At 43.8% G+C, this 22,670-nt stretch overlaps 2 protein-coding genes across 4 annotated transcripts in view; one reads left to right on the top strand and one right to left on the bottom strand.

The window, feature by feature from the left end:
- Gpa33 (glycoprotein A33) overlaps window positions 1-12,466 on the bottom strand; it is a 32,426-nt gene extending 19,960 nt beyond the window's left edge. Inside the window, exon 1 of one of the 2 annotated variants that reach the window (XM_074047585.1) lies at window positions 12,248-12,466. Coding sequence is in view for 1 of the 2 variants with exons in the window: in XM_074047584.1 (XP_073903685.1) it covers window positions 12,248-12,290 (43 nt within the window). In the remaining variant the exon portion in view is untranslated. The remainder of the gene's footprint in view (window positions 1-12,247) is intronic. The other variant, XM_074047584.1, reaches the window with a different exon arrangement.
- A 2,443-nt stretch (window positions 12,467-14,909) lies between these two features.
- Styxl2 (serine/threonine/tyrosine interacting like 2) overlaps window positions 14,910-22,670 on the top strand; it is a 33,307-nt gene continuing 25,546 nt past the window's right edge. Inside the window, exons 1-2 of one of the 2 annotated variants that reach the window (XM_074047575.1) lie at window positions 14,910-15,104; window positions 15,786-15,963. In XM_074047575.1, the coding sequence (XP_073903676.1) occupies window positions 15,854-15,963 (110 nt within the window). In that variant the 5' untranslated portion in view covers window positions 14,910-15,104; window positions 15,786-15,853. The remainder of the gene's footprint in view (window positions 15,105-15,785; window positions 15,964-22,670) is intronic. The other variant, XM_074047573.1, reaches the window with a different exon arrangement.

The following is a 22,670-nucleotide window of genomic DNA, read 5'->3' as shown; positions in this document are numbered from 1 at the left end:
CTCAGACTTCTCTGTGACCAACATAATGATTCTTTCCTGTTCTACATCCAATACAAAGGCTACTTGCTTGTGTCCCCACCCAAGTGGCCCCATGCACTGCTGACCCCTACATGGTGGCACATTCTATCTGATGGTACCAATTCTCCCTACCCACTAAGTCACTCCTTCAAACAATTCCCTGCTCAGTAGGACTAAAGGGATGTTAAGCCAGCAGTCAAGGGAATGGAGATGAGTCAATGTAAGAAGTCAGTAATTCTCAATTCCTGTCAATCCCATGTTATATTCATTACAACTCAGTGTAAAACATCGTGTAAGTATTTTACAGGTATTTTCTCATTTATTCTCCTTAACGGTAGACATTTGCACTATCCTTATTTTATAAATGAAAAAATTGACATCCAAGGAAGCTAAACAATTTGCTAACTAAATGTGATAGATAACGAATGGCAAAGCTGCTGCCAATCTATCTACAGAAGCTGCTGCCCAACTGCCAGGATAAATGATCTTTTGGCCTGCAGTGTGTGTGTACATGGGGAGTGTTTCTTCTGACTGCCAACAGAACCTGTTTCCTGTCTGTTTCCTTGGCCATATCACACTCCTCACTCCCATCAAAGAAATTCTTACAAGCTTTCTTCGGCTCACTATCAAGTAGTCGATAGGTGAACACCATGTTGAACCAGATCCCCACTCTGTTCTGGAGATAAGATAGAAGCCCATAGAGCCATCTTCCCACCAGGGCACAGTCTATAAACATAGACTATCCTTAGACATACAATTAATCCTCTTCACCAAACTCAGTACATTTGCAGAAGAGAAATTAACATGAACTTCATGCAGGAGGAAAACCAGAGCTGGTAACTACGTAGCAGTGACACCAGCTGTTGGCCAGCACCTTAGAGCGCTCAGGTGCTTCACATCCTTGTCAGATGTGTGAGACCTGCCAAGTGGAACCAGCAGAGCAGCTGGATTCAGAAAGTCTGAGCATCCCCTCGCCAGCAGGAAAAAATACTCCAACCAACCACTCTTACCACCTGTTTCTTTCTCTCCCAACTCTCCAATTCTTCTAACTCAGAAATGCCCCAGAGATATTTTTATTCCCAAATCTGCACCACTCTAATCTTAACACACAACTTCTCCATGGCCACTGCAGAGCAGAATTTAAATGCACAGGTTCTGGAGCTAGTACACCTCAGAATTCCAGTTCCTTCATCCACTAAATAGAGAACCTTGGGCAGTTTACTTAAGCTTTCTGTGCTAGAGTCCCCATTTGAAAAATGGGTTGGGTAAGGATTAAATGACAGAAATATATACTTTTAAAAATGGTTACTAACTCATACTCAGTGTACAATAAACAATAAGCAAAAATATGTTACTGTTACATATTTTTTTTGTATTGAAGCACATCTACTTTCTCATCCCATAGTCTGCTGTGTAGATACATTGGGGTTGGAAGTTAATCACAAGAGAGCCACCCACCATCACCATGGGTGTGCTGTCAGAAATGGAAAGTAATTGCTAGTGATTATAACTAAAGAATAGATCAATTTTAGAGATCATTATAAAATTTTAAAATCACTTTGTGTTAATAGATTTATGAGGGAAGACGTAGAAATGAATGGGGAAAAAACTCATAAAGAAAGAAAGAAAGAAAAAAAAAAAAAAGCCGAGTGTGGTAATTCCAGCCCTGGAAACTCAGGCAAAATGACCATGAGTTCCCAGCCAGCCTGGGCTACATGGCAAGATCCTATCTCAAAAAACAAAACAACACAAAATTTCGTGCAAATGTCTAGCATTATTTAGATGTTATTTATGAACCTGAGATGGATTTTGAAAAACTGATTCCCCTTCCCTGAGGTATACATGCATTTCCCATAATCCTTGTGAAAAGTTATCCTGTACAGGTTTAAGAACTTGATGCCGGTGACCATCTTGGTAATCTGCATACCTAACCTAACTCCTTTCTGGTGATTCAGTCAATATTCTCTTGTTCTGACATTACTGGCAATGAAACATCTGGCTGGACTTCTTAATAATTTTAATGCATGGGGCTCCTTTCTCTTCTTTCCATAAGCCGTATGGCTTATCAGCTCTGCCATCCCTCATTTTCTCTTCTGTGAGGTCTTTGCATCCCCACTCAGTGGATGAGACAAAGACACCAGGTGAGACATCTAATCCATGACTAGAAAATTGGGAAGTGGAGAAGTTCATTTCTAGATGCTTCCAACCACCTCCCTTTCTGCATCCTTGTATTAGTTCATATTGGACATTGCTCTGAGCCCACCCTGCTGCCCATACCTGCAGCTCTCCCCAGTTGTTGCTTCCTTTGATCCATGCCCTTCATGCTCCAGAAATCTTTCTTCCCTCCTTGCTCCCCTATTCCCCCTTTTTCTCAAGGTAGAGCTCATTTGACACTCAAGAGGAACATCCATCTAATAAGCTAAGTTATTGTAGTTTGGATATGAAACATTCACCAAAGACTCATGTGTTGAAGGCTTGGTCAGAGATGGGATTTGGGGGAAGTTATTGGCTCATGAGTGCTTTGGCCTCATCAATGAATTATGTGTTGATGGGTCATAATTTGATGGGTTACTGGGAAGTTATGGAAACTTAGAATATGGGACCTAACTGAAAAGAGAGGGTCCTTGGGGATGATGTCATTGGAGACTCGATCTTTTCTCCAGCCCTCCCTCCCTCAGCCTCCTGTCCACCATGAGGTAAGCTACCAGTTCTACCATATGCCCCCTGGCTGATGTTCTGCCTCACCTTGGGCCCAAAAGCAATGGGGCCAACTGACCATTGCTGAAATCTCTGAAACCATGAACCAAACTAAACCTTTTATTCTTTTAAGTTGATTTTCTCGGGTGTTTGACCACAACAATGGAAGACTGACTAACACAGTTGCTGTAAGTTGTTAATAGTTAGCAATGTATTGATGTATAAACCTCCAGTGGCATCCCATTTGGGAGAGCAAGTGTTTTTACCTACAAGGAGGAATCATAAAAATCTTCCCACCAAACTGTCCAGGCTGGCATTCTCCTTCTTACTTCTAACTGTGCAATCTTAGAAAATTTAACTCACTTCTCTGAGCCTCAGCTTCCTCGACTGTAAGATGAGAACAACCATATTCTTCAACCAAAGTTGCTGCAAGGGTTGGATGACTTAACATTAAGCACACATCATTTACCCTGACATAAAGGCAAGTACACCACAAGCATCCTACATAGTCATTGTGTACTCCTCACCTTCTCATCCTCAGGGCTCGGAAAAGCCCCAACACACAGGAGGAGCTCCAATGAGTGCTCTTTGAATGAGTTACAGAGAACTTACACATAAGGATGGTGGTATTTATAGTCTTAGAAACTTGGTAGAAGAACCTATCCCATGAGGTGCTGGAAATTGCCCAAAAGTAAATGAAGGATCCCACGAGTCCCAGAGAGAAGAAGCTGAGTCTGCAAGATGTCCCACATGAAAACGGAAGAGGTCCTTTAACCTCCCTAAGAAGCCGGGGTGTGGAGACCCAGCTTGAGGCCTCAGTGATTGCTTGTAAATAATTAAGGTTTGTTAAGAAGATAACAAACTGTCTCTTGAGAGCTAAAGGGAAAGTAATACATCCGAGGAAGATAATGAAATGCTTGATGGAACTGGCTGCTTGGGCACACACAGCACATTACAGGAGCCCTGGGGAAACTGGCAGTGATGCCTCTACTTAGAAAAATCCATTTGCTCAGAGAAACCACATTCTTGGTGAGGGAGGAGATGCTGGAGGCCAGAAGGAACCCAGGGGCTGAGAAAGATATGCTGTGGTGTGGCGAGAAAGCTAGCTGGTCTCCAGGGAGAAGGAGGCAGTTCACACCTGCAGGTGGCTCGTTCTGCCTCCCTAGGCTCCCAAATGGGCAGCTGGGGAGGAGAGATGGAAGAGGAGTGAGGAAGGTGGCTTAGAGCTCAATACATGTTTTTTGAACTATTTGATCAACATGGATTTTTAGGAATGTATAAATTCAGATCAATTCAATATATTTCTTCTCAAGTCCTAGTTTAATGCGAGGCATTGGAAAAGAAACAGGGCTTATTCATGCCCCATTTCTGTAGGAGCCCCCTGCACCACTCAGCCCTTACTGCTAGCTGACCTTCATGAACCACTTCAGGCAGTGTGAACACCACACTGACTCCAGCCTTCACCAGATGCTCAGAGAAGCCTCTGTGTTCACCCATACTACTCTTGTATCCACCACACACTGGATCAACCCCCAAGGGGTCTATGCCAGATAGGTGCTATTAGACCTTGTTGATGGAGTGGTTCGCAGCATAGTCCCTGCCCAGGAAGTAGTTAGAGGTCACTGACAGCATCCTAATGGAGCCCAGTTGAGTGTTAAAGTGCAAATGTCAAAGGAGTGAGGTGGGAGTTGGAGGGGAGAGGGGAGAGGCCATATTAAAACCAGCAAAGAAGATTTTAATGGAAAGGCTTATTGAAGAGGTGAGACTTGACATAGCCTCTGAGGAACTCAATTCACTGAGTTGAACTCATGTATACAAGAGAATAAGGCAGGGTGCAAAGCTGTATATATAACAGTATCCTAATTCTACATACTCACAGACAGAGAGCAAATTCTAGAAGAAAAAGTACCAAAAACAGTATTAGTAACAGTTACCTTTGAAAGTTAAGAGGGTGAATAAGGTTAATGTACTTTCTATACAAGAATGAATATAGAATTTTTAGACCTGTTGCAGAAGGGGACTAAGGTAGAAAGGAGAAAAATAGAGGGGATGAACCAATTTGGTTTATAATACATATATATATAAATGTCACAATGAAACACCCTGGATAGGTATCTTGAATGAACAAAAAATTTTTTTTCAAAGATGGGGAACAACAAGGTAAAACAGGTCCTGTATGGGGGTTGGTACCAATGGGAGAATGGAGGATATAAAGAAAGGGTATAGAAAGGCGAATGTGATAGAAATACTATGTACTCATGTATGAAAGTGTAAAAATGATATCTGTTGAAACTTTTAGGAATGGGGGGAGGAGGGAATAAAGCAGAATGATGGAGGGCGTGAATTTGACTACGATATATTGTAAGAACTTTTGCGAATGTCACAATGTAGCCCCAGTACAATAATATGATTAAAAAAATGACACTGTATCTTTGGGTTTTTGGATCATGGAGCAACTTGGGGTTTCAACTTTGTGTTCTTTCATTCAAATGTTCTTTAATAAACATACAGACCCCTGTAACTCCAAAGCCAAGCAGAAGGTGAGGGAATGGAGCCCTTGGGGGGTCAGTCTATTGTGTCAAAAAAAAACCCACGACACAAGAAGATGAGAAAGGTGAAACCAGAGAGGCACAAAGGATCTAGAGAAGGTTTTGTTGGCCCCCTCTGGATTGAACATGGAGAGACTTGTATGGTCTGTAGATTGTAAAGGAAGGAGCTTCTAAAAAGAAAGAGACTGAAAATAGAGAAGCCAGAGGAAGCCAAGGTCTTAGACCAGGAGGGGGCAGAAAGGGTGGGAAGGGCCATGGCACAAGGGGAGGGCTAGGCTTGCTCACAGCAGGGGTCACCCATTTCCCCTGGGTACAGATGGAGACAATTGGAGAACCAGTGAGGGGCAGGGAGCTTTAGAGAACCAAATCACATTTTATGCTTCTCTTCCAGTGAACTCTGTGATGGTTCTAACTAGAAGTGCCTGTTTGAAATCATGTCTGCCCATGTCAGGGGTTTATGGCATCCCTGACTCACCAGAGCAGAAAATGAGGAAGCAGCCCAAAGGTCACTGGGAGGGGAGAGGAAAGCAACTCAGGAAGGAGGCAGGCTCCAAGGGTGACAGTTGTACCCTGGGCAGAAAGGGCTGCTCCAGTTACACAGGGATCAGGGAAAGAGACAAGCCCTACAGAGCAGGCAGGGAGAAGACATCAGGGACATAACCTGAGTGCCACCATTGTGAGGTTTCAGAGCAGCTGAGCTTCACCTGCAAGCCCAGCATGCTGTCTTCTACACCAGATAACTCAGAACTGGAATCCCCATGTGAGTGAAGGTGATGACCCTCCTGCTGAAATGCAAGTTTCTCTAGCTAGTCCTTCTTAGTCCTCAAATCCCGGGAAGGGATGCAAGACAAGCAAATTTTGAGAGAAGCAAGTGAGCTTAGGAAAGCAAAGCTGAGAGAGAAGCAGAGGCAGCCTGGAGAGAGAGGCAAGCAGGAAGGGCAGCACAGGAGACAGTGAAAGCAACCAGCTCCCTGCCGAGTGAGAGTCAAAAGGGTAGGTACGCCTTAACACCACCCAGCAAATGGCATTGGGCACCCTTGTTCCAGGCTCCCTGCCAGTCTCAGAGAGACACTGGCAGCAGAGACAAACACGGTTCCACTCTCATAGAGTTCAGTCTTCTGGGGAAGTCAGATAGTAATAAATAAATAATCACAGAATAAATGTGAAACCACCAGGGGAACAAGCGTTACACACTGGCATGTTTGGGGAGGAGACACGCTGTCTTGAGGAGGGCCTGCCAAGCTGAGGGTAGAGAATGAGCAAGATGAACCATGAGAAAATGGGAGAAGAGGGGGAATGTGGGAAGACCAGCATTGGTCAGGAAGTGGGAGAAGGTAGGCAGGTTCCAGAAATGACAATAGTGAAGGTGTAGCAATGGCACCAAGGGGGTGGCTTGGGGGCCATTGAGGTTCCTCCTGAATGATTTCTTTTAGCTTCCCACTGTCACTCCAAATAAACATCCAGACCAGGTTAAAATAAAAAGCATGCTTGGTCCACCAGGGCAGCTTTGGACAAATCCCACTGTTGGCCCTCTTTCAGTCAGATTGCCACAAAGACCCTCCTATAACGCAACTCTAGAGTCACAGCATCACCAGTGGGGCCACAAACATGGGCTGGGTCCAAGCCTGTTAGGGCATGATAACCATAGGCAAAGAATAGATTCAAGAGATAGTGGAAAATTTAAATTATCATGGCAGAGTGATGAAGTTTTAGGTTAGAGAGAAAGAGCTCAAGTTCATGGCAGTTTTAAAAGCTAGTCCCTGAATTCTTTGCAGTTCTTCTCATCAAGAGGTAGGGCTCATGTCCCCTCCCTTGAGTTGAGTTCTATGACTGCCTGATCAAAAGAATATGGCGGATAAGATGCTGGGGCCATTTCTGGGCCTCAGGGCTTCCACTTCCTGTCTCTTTAGGTGTTTGCTCTTGGCCTCCAGTCATACTATAAGAAAACCCAAGCTTCCCTGAGGAGTGCCCACAGAGAGGAAAACCAGAGTCAGCTCCAGCTTGCCAAGCACAGAGTATACCATCTTAGAGTGAGGTCTTTTAATACCAGTGAAGTCACCCCAACTGAAGCTGTAGGGAGCAAAGACAAGCCCCCTCTCAATTGCAGATTTGCAAGCAAAAGAAATGATTAATATTGCTTTAAACTAGTACATTTGGGGTAGTTCCTTACATAGCAATAGAAAATGTAAGAGATCAAAGCTGGATCTCTGCCTTTCATCCCTGGATGGCTAGATTGTCACATCTTGACGGAGTAAGAGAGGGGGGAGAGAGTGAGAGAGAGAGAGAGAGAGAGAGAGAGAGAGAGAGAGAGAGAGAATGAATCTTGCAGACCAAGCTAGAGTTTGGCTTTAGCCTATGAGTGCAAAGTGTTTTGCAATAACTGTGTGGGACATGAACTCTGGAGAAAGGGGAGTTTGAAGACTGGCATTGGTGAGTCACCTGGGAATGAGTGGCAACTAGAGCTCTGGACATGGCTGTGGACACAAAGTGACAATGGCAGAGAGTCTAGAACTGAGCATGAAGAGCTCTGACACTTCATGGCAGGGCAGAGAAGAGGCTGCAAAGGAAGAACAGAAAGAGCAAGGCAATGGAGGAGAAGAGCAAGGTGAGGCTGAGTCGCAGAGCAGAGGGTCTCAGGAAGGACAGAGAGGTTAGCAGGGACAAACACTTCCAAAAGAACAAGTGCACACTGGACCAGACACACTGGCCCCAGGCCTCCTGGTGACCAGCGTGGGTTACCAAGAGGCCTTGGACTGGAACCTGGAAGGCAAAGGCAAGGTGAGGATCACACCTGTGTCTAAGAACCCATTCTTCCCTAGACCCTTATTTCTCAAACTATAGTTCTGGACTTGCAGCATCATCACCTGGGAGTTTGTTAGAAATGCAGAATCTCAGGCCCTACACTGGACCTTCCGAATCAGTCTGCGTTTGACAAGATCTCCAGGTGACCAGTATGCACACTACGTGTGAGAACAACACTTACAACTGGACTCCATGAGTCTGCGCTCCAAATCAGAGGTTGGACAGTAACTCTGGGACACAGCCAGATGATACAAAACTGAGCTAGAGTCACTCGCAGAGTACCACAGGCACCTGATCATTAAACTCTAAACCTAGACTGCACATCAGAATCACATGAGTAACTGTTTAAAATGAGAGCGACGCCCAGATCCCACCACCTGGGTTCTGATTCAGAAGGCATAAGGGAGCCTGGCGTCTGTGTTTCCACTCTCCACGCCATTCTAATAGGCAAGCAGAGTTGATAGGCACTGTCCTGTCACTCCCCTCCTTTGAAAACACACCCCTCTTAGGCTGACCATTCCATACATCCTTTCCCCTCTGGGGCTGGGACTCTGACTAAGACTAAGACTGCCTCTGACAGGCACACAACACTGGCTTCTAAACTGTGCTCAAGTGCCAGCAAGTGGTGCCTGGGCCCCAGGGGAAGCAGGCTTTAGAGATCAGAATGGGGAGGGGCTGTGGAGCAGATGGAGGACAGGCTGCCTGCCTTGCCTTTGTACTTGCAGGCCAACTCCACCCTGGCCCTGGCCCAAACACTACCCTCTTGGAGGTCAAGATTCACTGGGCACAAGAAAGATGCTCTCTTATCTAATTCTCATCAGATGTGCACGTCTGAGGTTAAGCCTGATAAACTGCCTAGCCTCAGCCAGGCAACTGCCTAGTGACCCTGGGCTCAGACATACCTCTCTGATGGCGCAGACCCCAGGGTCCTGAAACCAATAGGAACATGGCTGTCCAGAGTGAACAAGCAGAAGACTACACATTTGGGGAAAATCATCGGCTGGGGATTGTGCCACTAATGAAGATGACAGGGAAGGACTCTAACATGATCAGTCTCAGAAAGTCTGCAATGTGGTAACTTAGTTCTCATCAAAATTCCACCATGGATCAAGCACATAGAGTTTATTAAAACTTTTTTTATATAGGAGGAGAAAAAGCATTTTTTTTCTCATCTAGTATGATGGATTCCTTTATTTCTCTGTAAAGTGGTACTTTCCTTAGTTTTTCTGATTTAACTTTTTTAAAAAGGAAGCTTCTTGTAGTTCTAGGAAGGTACAGTGTGTGTGTGTGTGTGTGTTGTTGTTGTTGTTGTTGTCAAGTCTTGGAAGATTTCCATGGCTCTGGCAGAGCTGATCTGTGACTTTCCCCCTGGAGCTCTCCTGGTAGGTCCTTTTTATGTATTTCTTTCATGTACCTGTAACTCCCATCACATCACATCTTTCCTGGAGTTTGGTGACTGAAAAGTTTCCCAGAGTAGCAGATCCTTGCTTTTATGCACCGATTGAAGCATTACCTCTAGCGAATGGTCTGGCACATGGCGGCTTATTTGGTGATAACTTAGGGCCCATCTGCACTGACTTTTGACTCTTTCTTGGCATACGTCCACAAGACCAAGGCTTTCAGATGACCAGTCACTAATGCTTTTTGACCTCCTGTAACTACACACAACAACCAGCATCCATTGAGTGCACTGTTCTAAGATCCTTACATGTGCAAACCCAGTTAAAATCCATAATAACCCTATGGGGGCACAAGGAGCATTTTACACATTGTTAATTAGCCTCTGCATTTCACAGATGAGGAGACTGAGGTTTAGCAAGAATAAGTAATTTCCCCCATGCTAAAAAAGAGTTGCTGGAGGCACCCCACTCCAGTGCCTATGATGGTAGTGGGGTGTCAAGATGTGGGGGGACATCTCCCTGGCAGCGAAGTGTATTTTGTCACTGATTCTGTTTGGAACCACCATCAGCACATGATAATAAAAAGCAGGCCAACTTCAGTTAATTTTTTTTTGTTTTTTTAAATTTTCTAGTACACCGACTCAGGCCACCTCCATAAGACCTTATGTGATATCATCTCCTTCCCCAATGTCCTTTGAGCCTGGGGCCTATGTTGTCAGCTAGACATCTTCCTCCCAGTCATCAGCAGAATCTACAAGTGGGCACAATCAGATGGAGAAAAGAAGAAAGGAACTGACCAATAGGTCCTCTACAGCCCAACACAAGTTCCACCTCTTCCAGGAAGCCCTCCCTAATTTCCTTCCTCCTACCTGGGCCTCTTCTGTTGTACACAGTAGGAGGTGGAGCCCTCTCATGAGGCCTGACTGCTTTCAGATTTGATCTTGGAAAGCTTCTCTTGCTCCCCTGGGGTTGGCAATGGCTACTTCACCACCAAATGTTTCCACTTGGTGAATTCTGGTATTGAGCTGGCCACTATGCAAGGTTTCCTCTGCCCCATTGCTCTGGCCCCTTTCCTCTTAGGGTAGGTATAGAGGAAGAAAAGATGGTGGGCACATGGTTCTGGGCTGAGCTGCCTGGGAGGGAGAGAGAAGGGCTGAGGTCGGAAGACACACTTTATCAGTGCGTGGGGAAACATGTCTCAGAACTAGTTCTGCTGGATAAGTTCACCTAGGGGTCACATGCCTCACAGGCAAACCAGCCTGCTCCAGGCAATTCAGAGTTAATGTCACTTATCAATCTTCTACCGGACAAGCAGTTGTGTTTGGGATTTTCCCCTAAGCCAATATGACTTCTTTTTATTCATGCATGGGTGGCCCTGAACTCTATAATGCAAGGCTATGGATTGGGAGTGCCGGGCATGGAGGAGAGTTCTGGCTGAGGAGAGATTCAGAGACTCATAGGATAGCCATTTCCTTTCAGCCTCCCTCCCTTGGGACCAAAGCATTCTCTCCTCTGGACCTGATGGCTGCAGCTCTGTTCATTCTGGTCGCCTCACTCCTAGGGCACCTGCACAAGTGATGTACTCAGTAAGGAGCTTTGTGGATGAAGGAATGAACCAATCAGGACACCTAGGGTAATGGCGGAGAGCCTTCTGCCTCCAGGCAGATGGACCTACTGGCAGAGCCTGAGCCAGCTTGAGCTAATTAATTTCTTCCAGGTCTACTTCCAAATGTGATCCAGCTCTTCCTTCCCCAGCAGGTTGTCCTCTATGTAGGGCCCCAGGGCTAGGATTTAGTGATGGGGCAGGAGAGGAAGCCTGGGGATCTGGGAGAACTGTGTGGGGTGGTGGCTTTGGTGGTCCTGGGCTCCCTGCTATGTGCTGAAAGGGGAACTCTGAACCAAAATCTCCTAGGCTCTGTTTCCCCAGGTGTGGGGCTCCTGAGTCTCCTGTGTGGCTCTTACTCCCTTCCCACTGCTGGATCCTGGTAGCCTGCAACTTCCAGGATCTGAATTGGAAGCTGATGGCCAAATACACTGAACTAAAGGTACTTCTAAAATTTCCCAAACCCCTCTTTTCTCAATTTCCTTCTCTCCCTTCTCTGTCTTTTCTGGGCCCAGGTACCCTGATGCCAAAACTTCCATTCCAACCTTCACCCACACCACTCCTTCACTACTTAGTACTTAATTTGGATTCATCCACAGATCCATAAAATGCCTAATTTCTATTTTGGGAGGCTTTCCCTGCTTCAGAGTTTTCAATGCCCACAGGGCTGAGAGATTCTAGTTTGTTGTTGCTCTGTGCATGATGTTAGGCACATTACATCATCCCTCTGCCTTAGTTTCCCTATAAAGTGATATAGATGTTAGTACCACAACTGTGTCTTGCTCTGGTTTTAAGGCAACAGTTAAAATCCTACATGGTGAATATGCAGGATTTTCTGGGACAACTATGATTTCAAATACTTTATTTCTCTTGTCAGACCTCACGTCTGACCCTCTGTTCTAATTTGACATAGGGAAATACAGTCTTGGGGGTACTTTGAGCTCTTCATTCCAGCAAGGGGTTGAGATTTTATTTACTAGTATAGAAATGAGGACCTTTTTGACTTTGGCACTGACCTAGAAACTGCTGCCAGAACAATAGAAAGTGTAGCTCTGCCAGTGGACAGGACAATGCTGCTGGGGGCTGCCCCGGGAGGCCTCTGGGAGAGACTTTTCCTCAGCCTTTGATCTCTATGTCTCACCCACCCCTGGGCGCAGGACAGAAGAAGGCCTACTCACCTGCACAGAGCGTCCACAGCACAGGCCACATCTTCCCCAGCATGGTTTTGATCCTTTCTTCCCCAAACCCAGCCTGGCAAAAGCAGGGACAGGACAGGTCTGGGCTGACTATATTAAAGCTACAACAGCCTCTGGCCTGGCAGACCCTGAGGTCCCTGCAGTTCCTGGCTTCCTGCCCACCTCTGCCTGGCCCAGCCCATATGCCCCACCCCTCTGCTGGACTGGCAGGTGAGCTCACTTGGGGTTGGGCTCCTGCTCCACCTCCTCCACCAAAGGTCCCAAGAGGAATCTTTCCTACTTTCCTCCTGGAGCCGGTCACCTCCCCTGCCTTCTTATTTAGCAGGGGTACAAAGTCCTGGACTTCCCCTAAGGTGTGGACCTCTCTTGTAACGTCAGGAAGTTATTGCCTCCTAATAAAAGGGGAAATGATTTCAGAGGTAGTATTCCAAGCCAATAAAAGAAGGTGTTGCCCACATTTGCTAAAGCACTTCAAGACCTAATATGATCTGTTCTACTTCCCTCTACTTCTACAATCCCCACTACACCATGGCAGAGACACAGTCACGAGGAAGGCAGGAAGTCCTGCCCTCAAAGTTCATAATGTAGCCGGGACAGTAGCAAATGCACAGGTAAACAAAGACAATAATCTTGGATATAATGTGACCAATTTGTCTCAGTTTTCCTGGCACTGTCCCAGTTTTCAGTTCAAAAGTCCCCTGTCCTGGGAACTCCCTGGGTCTCAAGCAAATCAAGATGTCGGTCACCCTACTTAAAAGGGGATAAATAAGCTGTGGGGATCATAATCCTTGAGCACAGCCACTGTTATGGGTTTCTTCTATAGATTTTCTAGATGTGTGCTAAAATATGCGCAAATATTTTAGTATGTCATATCCTCTGTTATGTAATGATGCTCTAAATTTTTTTTTTTACTTAACAAACTACCTTGGAGAGTTTTCTGTCCATCTACCTCACCCTGCCAACTTCCTTTTAATGGGTCATGATATTCTGCCCTATGGTATTTCCTTTTCTGAGTCTAAGTAGTTCATTTGCACAGATTGCTATCAGGTTGCTGGTCTTTAGCTTATTGATTTCTTTAACCATTTGTATAGTAGGGAAACCAGCTTTTGGATGTGATAAATATTGCAAATACTTTCCCTAGTATTTCTTTGTATTATGAGTCCAGAATTACCTACATAAATTATTTTATCAGTGCTTTGTGGCTACTAGGTTTGGCTGACATACAAAAGGTATTTTTTATTATATTTTGCTTAGTCCCTTATTGAATTCTCTCATTGTATATAATAGTTTATCAGCCCCAACATTTTATAATACCATTGCCAAGTAAGTCCTCCTAACAAACAGTACTGATGATGTCACTTCTCTCCTTAGGTCCTGTCACTGACTCCACAGAACCCAACAAATGAAATCATGCTCCTTAAATTGGTCTTTAATGTGTTCTACCATTTGTTCTCAAACATAACCTATCTTCCCAAAATTATCTTCTAGAATATGTAACTTATGTTCTGCCCATGTTTAGACATCTCTTTGCAACCAGAACTCATTCCTTCCTACCCTAGAATGTTGTCCATTCTGTCCTCCCTGGTAAATCCTTCTCCCTAGTATATCCGCTGTTATCATCTAGTTTGTTCTCAAAACGCCAGCTCACATATCACCATCTCTGCCATGATACCTTCTCTGACTTCTCCAGTCAGAAGGGCTCTGTCTCTCCTTTGAACTCACAGAACACTCTGGATCCCTTTTAGGACCCTAACTACATTCTGTCTTACACTTGAGTTATTTTTGGTCTGTGCCTCATTCCTTCTAATAAACTGTGAGCTCATTCATTCATTCAGCCAATTTCTAATGATACTAGGTGCTGGGCATTTTCCAGCTGGCTAGGAAGAAAGGCAACTTTAAGCTATGTGTCTTACTAACTTTGGTCAAGTACAGTGCCTGATGTGTAAATGTCCGTAAATATTTGCTAACAGGTAGGCAAATGGATGGATGGATAGATGAATGGATGAAAGAGAAATTATAGAATTGTGGGTGACAGGTGTGAACTGTTAGGTTATTGGGCTTTCTTTCAATCATAGTGGTGGTGGTGGGGGAAATAGTGAGTGTGGCTCAAGAGTTTATAAAGCTCATGGAATTATTGTATCACCCAAGGTTATCAACCCACCATCACTAGAGGCTGTGAGCATAAGGGAGAGGATGAGGAGGGAAGCACAACTGCCCAGCGTATGCTCCATGGACATCTCTGTTAAAACAAGTGTCATCCTTGTCATGAGCAATGACTTCTCTTTAACTGCACATGGCGCTCTCCCCGTATCTGTCTATCCAAGGACCCTCCCCATTCTGGATCGTTGATATGTTTTTTCCTAGGCCTCTCTAAGGTGCCAGGGGCTGAGGGAAGTTTCTTTATTCTTCTAGGTCTGTTGATTTAGACTATTCTAGAAGTGTTTTGAACAAACTGCCCCAGGCAGGAGGGCATGGAGAGAGGGTCTTGAGGAAACCATTTCTTTAGGCCCCTCCATCCACAAAGTGTGAATCTTTTCCACCTCCACTGCTAAATGGCAGTGTCCAGAGAATCAGCCAGGAGGGAAAGAGTTAAGTGAGGCCTGCTGGCTCCCCAGTCTGCATTCCTTCCTGCCAGAGACCTGCCAGCCTGTGGGGCAGAAGCTAAATTTAGAGAGTGGCTAAGGTTTCTTGTTAACAGCTGTGTTCCCCTCGGAGAAGAAACCAACCCTGAAGAGAGAAGAGAGCTCGGTACCCTCTTGCCAATCCTGGTCAGAGCTTCTGGCCATTTTGTTGCAATTCAAGTCCTCCTCCCTCAGTGTGGACTCACAGGCAGTCAGAGGTAAGCGTTCTTTTTCCTCAGTCTGTCCCTCTTTTCCCCCAGACTTGGGAGCAAAGGGGCAGCAACTCTGCCCTGAGTGTCAGGGCCCAGCTTCTGGGGACTTAATAGGCTGTGGATGGTGGCTGAGTCACAGGTCTTGACAGCATGGTCTTGCTTAGATTTGCAAAGAGGGCCAGCTATACCTCCCCTGGTACCGACAAAAGGTATACACATTAGTGCAGGTGGTGTGTGTGTGTGTGTGTACCACAGAGATACCTTATAATTACAACAGAAAACCTTCTTAGTTTGGGGAATTTACTGCTCTTGGTAATTTTGTTGTTGTTTTGTTTGTTTGGGGTTTTGGTAGCATGGGATTTGAACTCAGGGCCTCACATTTGCTAGGGGCAGGTACTCTTACCACTTAAGTCTCTCTGCCAACCCCTAATTCACTGCTCTTTAACTTCTACAGCTGTATCTATGCAAAATTCTGGTTCCCCTCACTTCTTCCCTACTGACATCTGTGAAAAAAACCAAGTTGCCACTTCTTAAGTACTGTGTCATTTCTTGGTGTCCTATTAATAATAGCTGGACCAGGTCTGTTTAAGTTTTCTCTGTGGGTCTTTTTCCTACTGGAATATTAGCAGGTGATGACCTCCCCATTCCCAACTCCAAGGTGACATTGCTGACACACCCCTTTGCCAGGAAACCTCTGGAACCTGCTTCCCTAACCACCGTTTTCCTGCCAAACTGACAGAGACCAACAGGCTGTCATGGCGACCAGCAGAGACCCAGAGGAGGAGCAGGTGGTTCCAAGTGAGGAGGATGAGGCCGATGTGAGGGCTGTGCAGGCCCATTACCTCCGGAGCCCTTCCCCCAGCCAGTAAGTGCACAGTGCTGAGCTCATCCACATTCCTGCAGGGTGGCTAGGGAGGGGACTGGGGGACATGGTGAGGAGGGCCCCCAGGGAGCATGTGATCACCACCTATGGACACTCACTCAGCAAACAATACTGGGGGAGGCAAACAGACTGGCTGCAATGTGGAATGAGAAGTGCAAGATATTGATATCTCCAGGGTGTACAGTGCAATGCGCTGGGGAAGGGAAAAAGTGAATTTGAAAGGGCCCAAGAAGGCTTCCTTAAGATGCTACTCCTTGCTGGGACCAGGAAGGATGAGAAGGAATTTGGCAGGTCTACCTTAGGGTGTGCTTGATCCACTAAGCTTAGAGCTGGATGTGGGGATGATAGACCAAAGAGTGTAAGAGAAGAGATTAGGAAAGGGAAGAGGCTCATAGGGCCAGGCTGAGTACTAAAATAATTTTGCATCCATGATTAAGCTGTGTCTTTCTTTCTTCCTTTCTCCCTTCCTTCCTTCCTTCCTTTCTTTCTCTCTCTCCTTCCTTCCTTCCTTCCTTCCTTCCTTCCTTCCTTCCTTCCTTCCTTCCTTCCTTCCTTCCTTCCTTCCTTTCTTTCTTTCTTTCTTTCTTTCTTTCTTTCTTTCTTTCTTTCTTTCTTTCTTTCTTTCTTTCTTTCTTTCGGTACTGGGGCTTCAATTCAGGGCCTATACCTTGAGCCACTCCACCAGCCCTATTTTTGTGATGGGATTTTTTGAGATAGGGTCTCACAAACTATTTGCCTGGGCTGACTTCAAACCACAATCCTCCTGATCCCTGCCTCCTGAGTAGCTAGGATTATGGGCAAGAGCCACAAGTGTCCGCACTGTTTCTTCTGAGTTGGGAAATAAGCATGCCTGGGGCAAGTGGCACCATACTCAAGGGTTAGATAAACATCTTCCTAAAGAGTCCCCTTCATTTTATGACAAGTAATTTAAAATTTCTCTTACATTAAAAACACTGAGAATGTATTATGTAGACTGACAAATTTGCATGAATTTTTAAGACAAACCATGAGACTAAGGAAATGTCATGCTTCATTGCCTGCTAAAGTAAGAGTTTGTGAGCGCCTGTCCATTTTCTTCTGCCATAAATGATAGCAGAGACCTGACTTCTAATCATAGTCCTGTCACAAACTTATGTAAAGAGTCACTGAAATTCTTGAGCCTAATCTCCTCGTCAATGAAAAGGAAAGGAAAGACCCAGCTAAAGTATCTCAAGGAACACTTATTTCTAAGTAGTTGTGATTCTACTTGACTCCAGTTTCCCTCAGTTCTCCTGGGGTCTCAGTGACTTCTGCTTCTCAGGGTTTAAGGCTTCCCCTGCTGGAGTGAGACAGGAGCAAGGGCAGGTGCCATGGTTCATGGATCAGGCACTTTGCCCCCAGTAGCTTGGAGACTTCTCCTTTAAAAATCAGTATTATGTTCTCTCTCAGAAAAATTTTCTGGATTAAAAGATTTTAAATACATCCTCCCCCTTACACTCCTTTGTTAGGACAAAGGTAGCTTTGTGTTTGGCTGGGGTGTGATGGCTTTGTGTATTACTTAGAGTAATGCTAGTCGTTACAACAAATGAACATTTCTTTCTCACTCACTTAAGTTCCAAGACTGTTGAAGATTTAGGAACTGAGGCTTCCTTGCCTGCAGGCCCACCATTTAAGCACAAGGCTCCAAAGTCACGTGCTCACCAGCATCAGGACAAAATGAGAGCAATCATAGAGAATCTCCCAGGAGGTTTTCTTCTGGGCCAGCTCTGAAAATGGTCGCTTCCCTTCTGCTCATATTCCAATGGCTAGAACTTAGCAAGGCCATCCTTTCTTCCAAGGGAGAGTGGAAAACAAGGTCTATGGGCCACAAAAAAGAGGAAAAGAGTTTGTTAATACACAATAGTCTCAGCCACAGTATACCTCTCCAGGCAGTCTATCCACGTTACCTTTCTTCCCACTCACAGAAAGCCTCCCAAGGCGGACAATCCAAAATCCTCTCTGACTACTGTTGCATTTAGGTCAAAGCTGTGTTCTCCAGTGGGCACAAATCTCTCTCTCAAACCTGAAGGTAACACCTCATGGTTTATTGCAGGATAACTGCAATAAAAGCTTCCATCCTATAAAAGGAGCAGTGGGAGCTAAGGCAGTGGTATCATTGGTGAGCTTGTCAGCCCCAGATGTAGGGAAAACCAGATTTAACTACGATGAGGCTCTCTGCAGGTTCTCTCCTATCTATCATTCTCCTCAACCTCTAGCACCACCCTCTGGACCTCTTCTTCATCCATTTTCTTCCACAGCCACAAGTGAAGGGGGTGGAAAGCATGTCTGCCTAGAGGCTCCATGGCTTTTGCAGACTATGTCCTGCTCATGGATATGTGGAACTCAGGGGTTGTTTTAAGGTTTAGACCACCCAAAGGCTCTTTAAAGCTCATAGTTTCTTTGAAAATATGATCTCTTCAAAAACTGAATAATTTTTTTCTCCGTAAATCAGACAACCCCATGTGTTAGTAGCTACATCCTAAGTTCTTTGCTGGATAGTTTTCAACCCGATTATGTCCTCCCTCCTTGTCTCAGCTTAATGATTGTCATCTTGAAAAGTTGTCTAAAGCTGTAAATTTGGGAAGTTGAGGACACATATTACAATTTCTAGTGTAACTGTTAGAAAGGTTTGCAATACCATGTGTAACTAGTATACAGCGAATGCGGAAATAAAATATCCATCTAAAAGAAGGAAAAAAGAAATACAGGAAAAACATAACAAATAATAAGGAAAAAGTAGAATGGTAGATTTAAACCCTAATATATAAGTAATTATATTAAATTTTAGTAGACTAAATATTTCAATTAAAAGTCAAAAATCATCAAATTTAGTTTTGTAAAAGACTTCATACTGTTTGCAAGAGACTTGCTTTGAAAATAAGGATATACAAAGGTTAACAAAGAATAGAAAACTTACATTATGCTGTTCTAATTGCTATTATTCATAACTTCAAAATGTGGTAGCATAAAATAATTTATTACAATCATAATTAGGCACTTGAATAAGGGGTAGTGGAGTTAGCTTGTCTTAAGATGTCTGGAGTCACAACTGGAAGGATTTGAAGACGGGATGACTTTAAGGCTGAAGGCGACTCAACAACACCGGGCTGGTGTCACAGAAGCATCTTCACATGATTGGCATTTCATGTTGTGACTCACCAGGGCTATTATCCTAAGCTCCTAAGATTCTCTTTTCATATAATTTCTTCATCTGAGCCAGTTTAGGCTTTCTCAAAGTATAGTTGCTAAATTCCAAGAGTTGCATCCAAAAAAACAAGACAGAAGTGCGCTGAATTTTCTTATTTAGACTCCAAAGTCAAACGGCATCAGTTGTGCTACACTCTACTGTCACAAAGATCCACAGAGTTTCAGGGGAAGCAACACAGACTCCATCACTCTGTCAGAGGAGCATAAGGTCACATGGTAAAGAGAGCGAGTGGGATGGGAAATATTGTGGTCATCTTTGGAAGATACAGGTTACTGCCACTGTAAACACAAACTGAAGCCAAGTCAGTGAAGTTGTAGTCATCCAGATAAAAGCGTTACTAGACACAAAGAGGGAAATTGCACAGTAATCAAAGGTTCCATTCACAAGAGGGCACAATCAATTTAAATGTCTATGATCTAATAACATAACTTTAAAATATAAGAAGCAAAAAATTGACAAAACTGAAGAAAAACCTAAAATTTACAATTTTAGCCAAATGTATTTTTTTTAAAACCTGATAGAATGAGGCCAAAAAATCATTACGAATTCAGGAAGTTCAAAAAAACTGAAAACCAAAATTTACCTAATTGGCCTTTACAGACATGTACCAAACAATTGAAGTATATATATTCTTATTGTGGACACATGAAATATTTACCAAAATAAACCATGTTCTAGGCTATGCAAGTTTCTTTAACTGTGGGAGAATTAAGGTAGAAATCAATGAAAAAAATTAAATCAAAACTACAACTCCATATTATTTCACACTCCCCAGATTCCCTAAAATTAAAGATTGACAGTAACAATATAAAGGAGGATGTGAGACAATCTGAACTCCCATTCACTGCTGGCAAGAATGTAAACTGGGACAGCCATTTGGAACTATTCCACCATATCTACTAAGACTGAGCAAATGGCTGTCCTCTGACCCAGTGGGCTCACTCCTGATACAGACTGCACAGAAATAAGTACGAATGTGTACCACAAAATAAGTACTGGACTGTTGTAGCAGTACTTAGTGTTTAGTCAGTAAGGTTATAGGATATTTAAACAACATGATGAGCTGTCCAATTAACACTAGGTTAGATAAAGTCTGGCATATATTTTTAAATCCTGCCCTAGGGAATATGCATTTTATTAAACATCTATCACTCTGGTTTGATTAGCTTCTCAGATAATTGTTTGGAGAATGCAAATAGTTCACACAAAGACGGGGTAGTCACCGAAAAAGGAGAGAGAAGGCAGTGGAGACCACTCCACTGATTTCATGGTTTTGCATAAAGTTAGCTTGCCATGGAACAAAAGCATCTGTTAATAGAAAAGTTCCAATGACATTCAATCCTGAGCCTTTCTAGCACCCAGTACAGGTTCAGCCTGAAGGACTCACCCACAGAATGGGCTGAGTGTCCCTGAGACATGGTCCCATGTCTAGAGCACATTTTGTCTGAGTTCTCAGTGATTGCTACTAAACCCCACTGGTTTTGATTCCCTCTGGGTTTGTGTGTACTCCTAACAACTGGCTTCTAGAAGCAGATCTCAAATCAGCTAGTTCTTTTCAGAAATATTCAAGGAAGGCAAACATGTGAGGACACTTCACAGTTATCTCTTCCCACTATGTCACTGTAAAGTTGAGGTGTAAACAACTACAATTGCACAGGCTTTTAAGCTGTCATTCAGTCAATCCCACTGCATTGCACAGAACCAGGCTAAAAACAGCCCAGCTGAATGAATCTACAGCATTTGTTTAAAATGAAAAACAGACTTCAGACTGGGAGAAAATATTTGCAAATTGCATATCTGATAAAGAACTTGTATCTGGAATATATTTTTAAAACTCTCAAAACTCAGTGATAAGGATATAAACTCAATTTAAAAATGGACGAAAGATGTGAATAGATGCTTCACCAAAGAAGATATGCATCCATATGTCATCAACAAGCATATGAAAAGATACTCAGAATCCTTAGCCATTAGAGAAATGCAAATTAAAACCACCATGAGCTGTCATTGCATCTACTATAATATAAAAAATTAAAAAGACTGGCCAATCTAAATGTTGGTGAGAATGTGCAGAACTTGGAACAATCCTATATTGCTGGTAGGATTATAAAATGGTGCAACCATATAATGAACTGCTAGTACCTTACAAACCTAAACATGCACCTGCCTGAAAACATACCTATACCTATATGGTCCAGACATTCTAGGTATTTGTCCATGAGAAATAAAAGCTTATATTGCTAGAAAGACTTGTATATGAAAGTTCATAGAAACTTTATTTATAACAGCCCAGAAACAACCCAATGTCCATCAACAAGTAAATGGATAATCACATTGTGGTATATTTATACACGAATACTATACAGCAATAAAAAGGAATAAACTATTGATTCATACAGCAACATGGAGTAACACAGCAACAAGGCAGGGAGGGGTAAGACAGAGGGTTGACAAAGAGATATGAGGCAGCATTGTGGGATGATGGGTAAATGAAACCTTGTTTGTGGTGATGGCTTCACAGGTGGGTACATATGTCAGACTCACCAATGTATACATTTTAAGTAGGTGCATTTTATATTTCAACTGTGCCTCAAATAAAGCTGTTTTTTTTAAAGCCATAAAAAAAATAAATTCCTGCTGTAGGAGGTGGCATGGTGCTATGGAAAAAACTTAAGTGGTGGTTTTGGGATCAAAACTGAGGTCACTCTGCTCTCCAGCTCATTAGTTACAACAGCATACTTAATCACAAAATGAGAATACTAGTTTTACCCAGAGGTGGAGATTAAATACAACATATATAAAAGCATATTTGTTATTTGGTAAGTGGTGTTTCTCTTCCCTTTTCCTTCCAAAGGAAGAGATCCAACAACCAATTCCTTTCAGTAACGTGTGATGTCAAGAAATTTTTATTTAACCACAGTTCAACATGCAGCCGTTAAGGCTTCACATGTCTCTAAGTCTGCCATAAGCAAATAGTGTATTATCAGCAACACAGCATCACTTATGGTCACTGTCCCCATCCCAGTAGTCCTCCCTGTATCTAGTAAGTGCCTGAAGTTCCATCCTTCTTGTCTTAGCTCTTCAGGTAAAAGTTTACATCTTTCTAAAATTGTATACCACATCAGCAAATACCTCACTAACAGACTCTTAGTTCTAGTACCAGTTTCCTGAGGCTTCTGTAACAAATTGCCATAAGCAATAGCTAAAGTCATCATAGCTTTATTCTCTCACAGTATAGATGACTACAAGTCTGAAGTCAAAAGAGTGGCCCAGCCACACTCCCTTCTGGGCGCCTTCTAGAGAAGACTCCTTCCTTGTCTCTTCCTAGCTTTGAAATTTCTTTGTGGTATCATTATTCTAGTTTCTGCCCCTTCCTTCTTCCTGGTCATCGCCTTTTCTGTTACAAGGATACTTGTCATTGGCTATAGAGCCCATCCTAATCCAGGGTGATAGCATCTCAGGA

Source organism: Castor canadensis, chromosome 11 (assembly GCF_047511655.1).
Source record: "Castor canadensis chromosome 11, mCasCan1.hap1v2, whole genome shotgun sequence".
NCBI lineage: Eukaryota > Metazoa > Chordata > Mammalia > Rodentia > Castoridae > Castor > Castor canadensis.
Note: the sequence above shows the minus strand (reverse complement) of the source record. Positions and strands in the feature narration are given on the sequence as shown.